General features: G+C 18.9%; 3 protein-coding genes across 3 annotated transcripts; 1 reads left to right on the top strand and 2 right to left on the bottom strand.

The window, feature by feature from the left end:
• Positions 1-231: 231 nt before the first annotated feature.
• Positions 232-1549, bottom strand: PADL01_1451700 (protein phosphatase 2b regulatory subunit, putative; the record flags this gene model as incomplete). Its single annotated transcript, XM_028684807.1, has 6 exons — positions 232-279; positions 385-465; positions 557-702; positions 887-971; positions 1185-1353; positions 1545-1549. 6 exons carry the CDS (start codon positions 1547-1549, stop codon positions 232-234), a joined length of 534 nt encoding a protein of 177 aa, XP_028540848.1.
• Positions 1550-4578: 3029 nt separating this feature from the next.
• PADL01_1451800 (sortilin) lies at positions 4579-7722 on the top strand (the record flags this gene model as incomplete). Its single annotated transcript, XM_028684808.1, has 4 exons — positions 4579-6883; positions 7072-7176; positions 7313-7419; positions 7552-7722. The coding sequence occupies 4 exons, from the start codon at positions 4579-4581 to the stop codon at positions 7720-7722; spliced, it is 2688 nt and encodes an 895-aa protein (XP_028540849.1).
• Positions 7723-9199: 1477 nt separating this feature from the next.
• Positions 9200-12259, bottom strand: PADL01_1451900 (ribosome biogenesis protein TSR1, putative; the record flags this gene model as incomplete). Its single annotated transcript, XM_028684809.1, has 1 exon — positions 9200-12259. One exon carries the CDS (start codon positions 12257-12259, stop codon positions 9200-9202), a length of 3060 nt encoding a protein of 1019 aa, XP_028540850.1.
• Positions 12260-13993: the final 1734 nt, after the last annotated feature.

The raw sequence follows: 13993 nt of genomic DNA on the forward strand, positions 1-13993 counted from the left end.
AATTTTTTTTAATTTTTTTTCTACAAATTTGTTTGCCACTAAAATAACATTAAGAATAAAAATATATAAGTAATAATAATATAATGAACAAAAAAAATTGGTTTTATGAATAGAAACATGTATTATACAAATGAGGAGGATAAATGCGTGTAATTTAATAATTATTAAAAAAAAAAAAAAAAAAAAAAACCAATATATATTCATGTATAAATTATTTGTTTAGTTTTTAATTTATAAGTCTAGCTTCAATTTATTTCCAACATCCATATGTGATATCATCTATAAGGAAAAATCAAAAAGGAAATATTGAAATATATGTATATATAATAATAAAATATGAATTGACGAATATAAGTATATATATATATATATATATAATATTACATCTTTAAATTCTTCAAAGGATATCATTCCATCACCATCTTTATCTGCTTGTAATATAGTTCTATCTACTAATTGTTGCAACTACAAGGAAATAAAAAAAATATATATATATTATAATTAAAAATGTCATATATATACAAATTTTTTGTTATCTTAATAAATTAAAATATACCTGCCTATCGTTCAAATTATTCCCAACCATCATTTTCATAACTGTAAATAATTCTCCATTGGATATCATTCCATCTTTATTAATATCGTATACATCAAAAGCAAATTTCTTCTTTTGAAAATCATCAGTGCTAGATGCTAATTTTGCTGTAATGAAGTATTAAAAAAAATATATATAAGTATATATGATATATAGTAATTGTGAATCTATGTATGATCATGTTTATACATTTCTATTTTGATAAAAAAAAAAAAACAAAAAAAAAAAAACATAAACAAATATACAAATACATACATACATATATATATTAATAATATTTAATTATTTTACTTATTCCAACTAAAAACTCTACAAATGAAACTTTTCCATCTGAATTTGAATCAAATATTGATATAACCCTTTTCACTAAGGGATTCTAAACAAAGAAAAAAAATATATATACATATATATATGTGGAATAATTTATTATGTATTAATATTATTTTCCTGTGTATTTAATGATAAGAAATATATGAGGACATTTTCATGCATATTAAGTGAAGATATTCCATATATATTTCCAGAATAACTTTTTCATAATTTATAATTTTGTAATACATCATAATTTTATTGTTTATTTTTATTTTACATCACAAATTTCAGGAACATCAAATAATTCATTAGGATCTAACTGTCCATTTTTATTTGTATCAAGCTCTATAAATCTTTTATACATTTTTTTGATATCTGTTTCACTAAAATTAGCTGCTTGTAATAAATCTTTTTGATCTTTTTCAGATAATATCGCTTGCGTGTTTCTATACAATATGAAATGAAAATATATACATATATATATATATATATATTAATGAATACCAATTATATATGTCTAATTTAAAAAAATGAACAACTCAGTTGTATTTATATATATATAATTTACAATGAATAAAATATGTTTATTTTGTATATATATATATTTAAGTAGCTTTATTAAAGAATTATGTTTTACCCCATATTTCCTTTTTCTTGTTGTTCATGAGAAAAAATGAAAACAAAATTATATTTTTTTTTGAATTAATAAAACATTAATCCTTTTTGTATTTATGGTGTTCAAAAATAAAAGAATAATGTTTTTATAATTTAATTATTAAAATATATAAATATATATATATACTTATATTTTATAATATTGTAATGCATATAATGAAATATTTCCTTTTTCTGAAATATTTTTTAATAAATAATTTAAATTATACTTATGTAATATTATTAACCATACACATACATACATATATATAGATAAATATCTATTTCTTGTTATAATATTTTCCCTTTTCATTTATAACAGATCTTATTTTTTTATCAAATGAGGGATCATAACTACATAAAAATAAGTTCAATATTTCCCATCGAAAGAAAAATTGAATGCTGTTATAAAAATAAGTACTATTAAATCAAAAACGGAAAAAGAGATAAAAAGATATACGAAAAAAAAAAAAAATAAATAATAAATAAATAAATACATAAATAATATTATATTAAAAATATATAAATATATTGTATATTATACATATATATATTTACATGAATTATTAATGAAAATGTCCTATTCACTGGAAATTTTTTTATTGCGCATTCATGCACATTGGATCAAAAAGGAGAGAAAAAAAAAAAAAAAAAAAGAAAAAGGAAAAAAAATATGCGCATATTACATTTAAATATATTTTATATACAAATAACAAAGTAAAAAAAAGAAGGTATAGTATTTTATTAATTTTATGTAAATGAGAATAAATAAAAAAAAATAAATTATATATATTATATATATATTTTTTTAAAATACGTTTTATATACTATAAGAACTTAATATTTTCTATTTTAAAATAAAGGAAACAAATTTTTATTATGTTGAAAAGGTGTACATAATTTAAATATGAAAATAATCCAAATATATATATATATATATATATATATATTTTACAATTTCGTTTTTCTTTTTTCTTTTTTTATTCAAGTGATAGTTTTATTTTGAGGTTTTACTTTCATTGAGAGAGAAAGATAAAATAATATATATATTATATATATTATACACATATACATATTTTTTTATTAATGTGTGTGCGTGCGTATTTTACTTTTTCATATTTTTTTAAATAAAAATTTGATAATATTATATATATATATATATGTTTATATGAATATATAATTAAGAAAATAATATTTAATTTAATTAATCTTTTATGGATACAACATATTCTTGTAAATGTAATATTGGATATATATAAAGAAAAGATTGTAAATACTAGAGCTTTATATAATAGAGTAGTTGTATTTTTTGTCCTTGGTATTATTAATGTATTAACAAATTATAAAGGAATGAAATTAATTATTTCGGAAAAGCAAAAATATATATATATATATATATATATATATATATATGTGGGGTTATAAACTTATAGAAAATTTGTATGTTCTCTCTTTTTTTAAAAGGTATAATATCTATAAGTGTTTTTATTGATATTCATGTATTCATAACTTTTTAACTTAATCATATCTCATTTAAATTTGGGGGCTTGATTCTATGTTTTATTAAAATATCATCAAAATATTTATATATACATATTTTATATATATGAATGTTTATTTATTTTATTTTATTATATTTTTTATGTATGTGGATAAATAAATATACCCTGAATACAAACGTAATATTTTTCATAGTTGTGGAAAGTTCCAAAGAATAAATTCATAATACAAATATGTTATATGTTCATTTTTATATTACACAAATAAATACATATATATATATATGTATAAATAAAACTATATTATATATTTCTTAAAGTTCTTAAAGTAATATATATAACATATATAATATATACTACGCATATCTTATATAGTGGTTTTCCCTTTTTTTTTTTTTTTTGTTGTTTATATGTAAAATGCTAATTGTTGATTCGGAAAATATATAAAATGGTAAATAGTTTTTTTGTATTTATTATTATATAAATAAATACATATCTGTTATTCTTATTATTATTATATATGTATATATATTATAATATAATTATGGTATGTATATCCTAATACCCTTAGGTTTGATATTTATAAAAAAAAAAAACAAAAAATATAGTTAAAATTTGTTCTTAAATATTTCATAAGAATAATTTTTTTCTCTTTTTTTTATTACCATTTTTTTTTTTTTTTTTATTTGAGAAAAAAGCAACTATTTTAAAATATATAAAAAATATATTTCTATTATGTAAAGCTTATTCATACTAATATTTATTTTGTTATATACACAATAAAAAGGAAAAGTAATAATTTAAAAAAAAAAAAAAAAAAAAAAAAAAAGTGAAATATGGATTTATTAATTACATAAGAAAATATAAGCATATTGTATTATATCCTCTTTAAATAAATAAATATTTATATATATATAATAATATATAATAATATTTATATGTACAAAGAATGAAACTATACGTACATTTAATGTGAAATTAATTTTATATATAATTAATATAATATAAATAATATAAACATATATAGTGAATTACTAAATTTTTTCATTTTACTTTTAACTTTATTTTTTTTTTTTTTAAATTTTATATACATTTTAATTATTTTTATTATATTATTAATATTTCAAATGCTAAAATATTTGATATATAATAATATATATTTTCTTATAATGTAATTTTCCATTTTTCACTGTATTAGAATAAGGGTAAGAAAAAAAAAAAAAAAAAAAAAAAAAAAAAAAAGAAAAATGTATATATAAAATATTATATATAAAATTTATCATACATTTTGAAGATCCAATATATGTTTATAAAATAACAAGTGAAAAATAGTTGAAGGCTTATATGTGAATTTTTTTTTTTCATAAAATAAATAAAGAAAAATAAAAATAGAGATATATTAAAGTATATATATATATATATGTATAAATATATATATATTTTTGTGAAATTCTTATAATTTTGTTGATTATAATATATATATATATATATAATATATAAATTGTTAAATAATAAATAATGAAAAAAAAGGTTGAAAAACAAAAAAAGTTATTAGAATATGAAAAAGGATATTCTTCAAATGAAGTAAAAATGCGAAATATGTTTTTTTTCAAAAGTATACGAAATAAGAATCATTTATTTTTGGTTTTTCTATTATTCTTGTTTGTTTGTTTTTCATGTATAAATTTTACACAATGTCAAATAACAAAAAAGAAAGTATCAGTAAGTGAAATAAATTTCGATAGTGCAGTGGATGATGTTCAATGGTGTGGTAATAATCATATGACAGTTTTAGTAAAAACTGTAAAGGGAAGATTATATAGGAGTTCAGATGGAGGAAAAATATGGACTAATATAACTGGAAATTTATTGGATAAAGAAAATAATAAAAATGATCCATCATCAAATCATACGAATGAAATGACTACTGTAGATCTTATAATGGTTAATTCAGTAAACAAAAATATAGTATTAATTATAGGAAATCAAAAGAATCATTATATATCTGAAGATTCAGGAGAAACATTTAGATTATTGAATTATCAAAATAAAATCAACTTTTGGCAGTTTCATAGTACTAAAACTCATTGGGCCTTAGTTTCCTCATGGACAGAAGCTTGTTATTCTAATGATGATAATAGTGGTGAATGTATGCAGACCTTATCATTAACAAAAGATTTAGGTAGAACATTTCAATTAATTGATATATATGTTGTACAATTTAATTGGGGAGATAAAGAATCACATTTAGAAGATACCATTTATTATACTCGACATAAAAATAGAAATGGTCATCAACAAAGATTTAGTGGATGGTCTAAAGATGTTGATTTTGTTGCTACTCATAATTTTGGAAAATCTGTTGATGTATTAGTTAAACAAGGAAATAAATTTTTAATATCTAATGGATATATTTTTGTTGCAAAATTAAATGATGTTATAAAACAAACTGTTAATATGATGGTTTCAACTGATGGAGGTAAAACTTTTAATAAAGCAAACTTACCAGAAAATATACATGAAAAATCATATACTGTTTTAGATACATCAGAAGGTTCTATTATGCTACATGTAAATCATGGAACATCATCAGAAAAAATTAATACAGGTAACGTATATATATCAGATCCTTCAGGTTTAAATTATACATTATCATTACCTAATAATATTAGAACCTCTTCTGGGGAATGTGAATTTGATAGAGTGTTAAGTTTAGATGGAGTTTATATTGCCAACTTTTTAGATGTTAATGATGAAATTAAAGATGAAGATTTGAGATTCCAAAATTTTAAGTCAGCTATTGAAGAAGATATTGCTCCATTTGAGACTAATACAGAAAAAAGAAAAAAACAATATTCGAAAGGAAAAAATGAAGATGCTGTTAGAACTGTTATTTCGTTTAATAAAGGTGGAGAATGGTCATATTTGAAAGCTCCTAAAGTTGATAGTAGAGGAAACAAATATGAGTGTGGTGATAATTGTTATTTACATTTACATGGAATTACAAATTATCATCAATATGCACCTTTCTATTCAATAGAAAATGCTGTAGGTATTATAATGGGAACAGGTAATGTAGGTAGCCATTTAAGATATGAAAGTGATGAAGTAAATACATTTTTATCAAGAGATGGTGGTGTAACATGGATTGAAGCTCATAAAGGACCATATATTTATGAATATGGTGATTATGGTGGTTTAATTGTTATGGCTGATGATTTACGTAAAACAAATCAAATTGTATTTAGTTGGAATGAAGGACAAAGTTGGTTTGATTTTGAATTAGGACAATTTTCTATTGATGTTGATAATATTGTCGCAGAACCTAATTCTGCATCTGTAGAATTTCTTGTATATGGTACCAGAAATGATGTAGGTGTTTTATATCATCTAGATTTTAATGCTCTTGGTCAACCTTTATGTAAAGGTTTATGGGCAGCAGATTCCGTCTCCTCAGATTATGAAACATGGTCCCCTACCAGTGGAAATTTCAATGATAAGTGTATATTAGGTAGAAAAATTACCTACACGAGAAGAAAACAAACATCAGAATGTTTTAATGGAAAAGACTTAAAAAGAACAGTTGATAAAAAACCATGTGAATGTACACCAGAAGATTATGAATGTGAAACAGGTTTTACAAGAAAAATCGGAAGTTATGAATGTAAGCCAAATGATCCAACATTAACCATTGAAGGATGTACCAGCAGTTCATACTTTTATGCAAATGCATATAGAAAAGTTCCTGGTGATATATGTGTTAATGGATGGGTTCCTGAAAAGGTTCCAGTCCCCTGTCCTTCCTATGCACCATTTAATAAAAGTAAGGAAAAATATATATATATATATATATATATATATATATTTATTTATTATGAAATATTTATGTAGTAACATATATTTGAAATATTATTGATCATATTAATTGTATATTCCTACATATCCATCACACAAATTTCATTTCATGCCATTTTATATTTTTTTTTATTCTCATTTTATCTTTTCCTTTAGCTGCTAAGTCAATATTATTTATAATATTCATCATGGGTATAGTCATGCTTATAATTACTTATATCTGCAGAAATCCTAAGTTTAAAAACTTATTTTATAATTATGGTAAGAATAAAATTATATATATATATATATATATATATATATATATGTTTTGTTTATGTATGTTCATAAATAATTATTTTATTATAATAATTCATGTTTTTATATCATTTTATTTTATTTTCTTTCATTTTTTTAGGTTTCGATACATTTGAAAATGTCAAATATTCAGTTATTAAAACCAAAAGAGGAAATGTCAGCAATAATGTATTTGAACCAGAAATGGAATTCATAGATGCAGAACAGGTAAAAAATTAAAATATTATTTATATCTATATGTTTTTTTTTTTTTTTTTACATATTCATTATTTTTTAGTTTATATATATATGTATAATTCATTTGATTTTGTTCATTTATTTTATTTTATTTTTTTAAAGGATGATAATGAGGAAGATGTCCCTACACTTTTACCATATTCAAATGATAGAAACAGATCAACAAATAAAGATTTTACATTAGCTAGAAATAGAACAAACCAAAATAATAATATAACATCAAGAAATATATCACCTTCCAAAAATTATGCTGATAATATTGAATTATTATAAATTAAAGAAATACAAATTTGCAAGTGCAACATAATTTTGCAAATATATACACATATATATATATATATATATATATATATATGTCCATATTGCTTATTTATTATATGGGTCATCAAAACAATTGTGTGTCTTTTTTGTGCCCTTTTGTTATATCATACTTGTTAATTTTTAAAGTTGAACAAAAAAAAAAAAAAAAAAAAAAAGAAAAAAAAAAAATATGGAAAAAATTTATAGTAATTAATTTTTAATATTATTTTTTTTTTTTTTTTTTTTTTTTTAATTGTTATTTGAATTTCTTTTTCTTCTTTTTTTTTTTTTTATGTATTAATACATTATGTATATATATATATATATATAATATATATATTTCTTTTAATAAAATATATATGAAACTTGTTTATTAATATTTTTATCCTTTTTATATTTTTGTATATGTAATTTTTTTTTACATTAACATTATTAATAATGTTTATAATTTAATTCTACAATTATATAATATATATGTTTTTTATTAATTTACATGTCGAATAAAATTTTTTTTTTTTTTTTTTTTTTTTTTTTTTCATATTAGATAATTATTTTAGTGTTATATATTGATAATACATGTTTTTATGTATACTAAGGTATCATTAGCATGTAAATGTTTATTTTCTTTTGTTAATTTTTTTTTTGTTTCACAAATACATAAATTACTAATAAGCATATTAACATTATTATAGGTGTTATAAAAAAATATGATACAAAAGAAAAATATATAATAAGGCATATCAAAATATATAAAAAAAAGATTATTTTTAATTTTAAAATAATAGTATAAAAATGATAAAATTAAATATAAATCAGTTGATAAAAATAATTTGGACATATAATAAGGAATAATTCGAAACACCAAAATAATTTAAAAAATAGACAGTACTATCAATTGTGTACTTTTTTTTTTTTTTTTTAAATAGAAATAGTTCCTTCCATTTTTTTTCTATTCTATGTTATTATAAATATTATATAGAATGACATAATATATTTTTATATATGTTAATGTAAAGGTGTAATACTTATATGAACATTAATTTTGATATTATATATTTATTATTAATTTAAATACATTACTATTTTTTTAATTTTTACATAATGGTAATGTTTATTTAACATTATATTAAGTTACAGAAAAAAAAAAAAAAAAAATTAAATAAATAATATATATAAATAATATATATAAATAATATATATGTATAAATATAAATATATACATATAGCAAAAAAATTTAAATTTAATTCAAATTGGATATTAAAAATTAATTACTATAAATAATTTCCATATTTTATTTTTTTTTTCTTTTAATATATATAATATAAATTTATAAAATTTAATTCTAACACTAGAAAAATTAATTATTAATTATGCAAAAGTTACATTTATATATATATACATTTGTTTAACATGTATTTTTTACTTTTTGAAGTGTGAAATTAAAAGTCATTATAACATGAGAGCATGTCTTTTTTTTTTCTCTTTTATTTTTAATGGTTCATTATCTGGTCCAAGATTTTGTTCTCCACCCCATGATATAGGGAACCATATAGGATATATTCTCTTATATAAGAATATAAAAACTTTATCATGTTGTTTAAGAACATTACTAAATATACATTTCATTTTTCCATGAGTTCCTAATGATTCAACTATTTTTCCAGTTAATCCATGTTTTGTATGTAATTCAACAGGTTTAAAATAATTGATATCTTTGGGATTATAAAACATATTTCTAATGACAGCTTTTTTTTTATGAATTTTAAATATTTTACCACAAAGAGATATTCTCTTCATTATAATTCTTTTACAATCACAACTTACAACTTTACCATGAGCAACTATTATAGAAGCATTATTAGCTTGGATATTAGAAACATTATTGTGTTCATTTGTTATATAATCATATGTATATTCAGTTTTACCACTCGTAAGTGAATTATTTATATCATTAGAAGTATCTAAAGAATATCCTAAGGTTTGTTGAAAATCTAAACTATTATATGAATTATTAAAATAATTATTATCATTACTATTATTATTATTATTATTATTATTACTATTAGTATAGTTTTGTAGTTGTTCTATTTGTTGGTACAATTTCTTTTTAATAAAAAAGACTGGTGCTGCTGTTACAGTGGTAAAACCAAATATAGAGGCAACATATTTTTTTCCATGTTTTAAATGTTTTTCATATTTTCCTTTCGATTGTGGTCCTTTAATTATTTGTTCACTAAATACAGGACATCCTATAAAATGTCTGAAACCACAAATTATTTCAAAAATATCCTTTGATTCAACTTTGTCAGAATAAAATGTAGTTCTATTTACTTCCATATTTAAAACTGTAACTTTTCTTTCAAACGGTAATAAACTTGATACAATAAGTGGTATATCATTTCTTTTGTTGTTAAGATTATTTAATAGTTTTCCATCATTTTTAATAACAAATATACAATAAGTATCTGTTAATGTAAATTCTCCATTTACTATTTTACAATTTTGTACAAATTTTTTTCTCGAATATTTTATTAAGTTTTCAGAACTTTCATAATCATATATACGTGAATATTCTAATGGCAAATCTTCATATACATCTACATATGAAGTTCTAAAACTTTGTAAACTTCGATATTTTTTAAAACGTTCTCTTGCACTAATATTTTTACATATATATACATTATCGGAATTATTTGAATCTCTTTCAATACAGCTATCATCATTATGATCATCGCTATTATTATCTGTTTCATTTTCAGTTATATTATCAGTTATATCATCAGATATATCATCATTATTTTCATCATCCTCATCATATTTTTGGAATAAATCATTATTTCCATACTCATGATGGTTCATTGAAAATTGTTTATTTTGTGTTTCATTGATTACATTAAAATTATTAATAATATTACTATTATGTATATTATTATCATTATTATTATTGTCGTTGTTGTGGTTCATCATTCCGTATTTGTCATATGAGCAAATAAAATCATCGTTTGCTTCATGCTTTTCGTTAGATATATAAGTCCACATATTATTGGTATTATTATTGCTTGAGTTAGATTTTTCCACATTATTCTGTTGATTATTACATTCAGTATTATTTGTATAGTTTTCCATATTATTATTCATATTGTATTTATAAACAGTGTAAGTGTCATTTATATTATCATCATTATCATTATATATATTAGTTGTAGTAGTACTATCATTTAATGTCTTAGTAATACTATTATTATTTCCATTTATGTTGTAGTTGTCATAAGAAAAAAAATTTGAAGCATTAAATTCAGGTATGTCCTTATTTTTAAGGGTCATTAAACTATTCATAAATATATTATTATTATTATTATCTTCTACAACATATGGTCGTATACATTTCATATCGTCTTCCTCATTAAATATACATTTAATTGGCTTATGCTTCATATCATAATAATTATATTTTGTATTACTATTAAGTATTTTATTATTGTTAGATAAAAAATTAAATAAAAATTCACTTTGACTTTTTTGTTGATTATTTGGATTTAATAAAAAGGAATATCTTAAATTTGTTTCACCAAAAAATCTTTTTTCTGTTAGGATATCTATTAAATAAATATTATCGATATAATAATCTCCTACATGAGTTATATGTATAGGATTATGATAATTGAACCCTACTCCTTTTATAAAACCTTTTATATATATAGAATCATTTTCAGGATTATATGAACAAGAATCTGCCATCATATAACCTCTACCTTCTCTATAAGAAACATTTTTTATTTTCATATTTGTTATTTCATTATATAATTTTTGAAAATCTGAATTTTTATTTTCACTGATAAAGAATATTTTATCGTCCATTGTAAATTCAGAATTAAAATATCTCATAACAAATTTATGAGAATTCTTATTGGACATATTTGTATTGTAACCTATACCAATAATAGATGGAACTCCTTGTATTTTTAATACAGATAATAATTCATAACCTAATTCATCAAAACATGAATTTTCAATATTTCCATCTTTAAATAAACATAATATAACATCAGCACATTTTGTTCCATCAATAATACCATATATATCTCTAGGTATATCATAAATAACAAATGATTTTCTTTTCTTTTTCTTTTTATCATTTGAATGTACAGTATATATATCATATAATTTTATATTATCTATATCAATATGTTCTTCATTTTGTTCACATAAATATTCTATAAATTCTTTCTTAAAAGAAAGTATATCCACATCTTCATGGAAAGATAATAAACATATATTCAAACAATTATAAAAAGGTATATGTTTAGCTTTTTCTTCTCTCTCATTTTTTAATTGATCACTTTTGCTATAATATGATTGAACCTTCCTTTGTAATATATTACTATATTTTTCATTAATATCATTTTTATTTTTTTTCTTTTGGATATTTTTTATACTCTTCTTCTTCTTCTGATTTTTTATCTTTTTAAATTGTTTATTTTTTTGTTTTAAATGTGATTTATGTTTCATTATATTAAACAGATAGGAAATTATAACATATACATATATATATATATATATATGTTTTCTTTATTTTAGTTTATGTTATTTTTTTTTTTTTTTTATTTTAATTTAATATTTTCATTAGTATATTATAAATATTTTTCAGATAAATAAATTTATTTTTGTCCTTTTGGAAAAATTTTATCAATATAAAATACATACATAAATATATTTAATGTATTGTTATATTGCAGTTAAACCAAATATAGAATCAATTTAACCTTTAAAAAACAGCAGAAAATATAAAAATTTGTAAAAATAAGAAATTACTTTTTATACTATATACATATGGATATATTATTATACCTATAAATATTTTTTTCGTAAGATGAGAATTGTGATTCATTTCTTAAAAATAACAATTCATTATATTTTATAAAAATATATAACAATATATAAAGAGTAATGTTGTAAATATTACAAACAAAAAGTTTTTTTTTTATTTTATTTTTTTTTAAATAATGTAATATATATAAATATATATATATTATACATAATTTTAATTTTATAGAAAGAAAAAATAAAAACTTTTTTCTTATGAAATAATACCTTATTATTTATTATAATATATATAAATATTAATATTATATATGGTACTATATATATATATACATATATATATATATAATATATTTTTGTTACGTACTAATTTTCAATAAGGCAAAAAAAAAAAAAAATTTAATTCTTAAAAATTCAATAATGGGAAAATATAAACATATATATTATAAATATATAAATTAAAATTTTTAGAACAATTTATTAATTAATTTAAATTTAATATTCTTCAAATTGTTTAATATTTAAATTGATAAAAAATAAAAAATAAAAAATAAAACTATAAACAATAAATTCGTAAACACAATATTATGTTTTATACAAATGTTTTATATTATACTTTTTTAACATTTTTTTTGTAAAACATCTACATTGCAACTTTTTTTTCTTTAGTTTCTATAAAACCAAAAAATAAAATAATTAAAATGTAAATATTATAAAATATTATAAAATAATATAAAATACATAATATAATACGACATATTTCTTATTATTAATAGATATTACTTCATTTTAATATAAGAATGAATGGTTCTATAAAAATATATAATATGCGTATATTTCATAGGAGGAAATATATTTTATTAAAAATATTGTGGAATAAATATAAAATTTTTTTTTTAATTTATTTTTTTTTGATATAAATTATGAATAAAAGAATAAAAATAATTTTTATATGAGTATAATAAAATGTTCATTGTTATAGCGTGTATATATATATTCGCATACTATTGTTATTAATTCTTAAAATATTTCTGATCTTTCAATTTTTTTTTAATAAAAAAAAAATAGTACTCGTCTAATCTTATGTGTGATGGTGTGGTGGTTATATATGAATATAAAAAATTATTATTATATATATAATAATATATATTTTTTCAGTATAAATTAGAATATTATATATATTTAGAAAGATAATAATTTCATTTATAGTAATAAATGGTTATAAAATATGTACATATAAATAAACTGAACATTTTAATTATACTTTTTTTTTTTTTTTGTTTTGTTTTTTTTGGTCTGAAATAACATTGTGCGCTATTGTGCAATGTTGATTTTTTTATAAAACTACAAAACGTAATATACTGTAATAAAAATAAAAATAAAATAAAACACATATATATATGTAATATGTCTAGAATATAA

The sequence above is a fragment of the Plasmodium sp. gorilla clade G2 genome (assembly GCF_900097015.1).
Source record: "Plasmodium sp. gorilla clade G2 genome assembly, chromosome: 14".
Taxonomy (NCBI): domain Eukaryota; phylum Apicomplexa; class Aconoidasida; order Haemosporida; family Plasmodiidae; genus Plasmodium; species Plasmodium adleri (nom. inval.).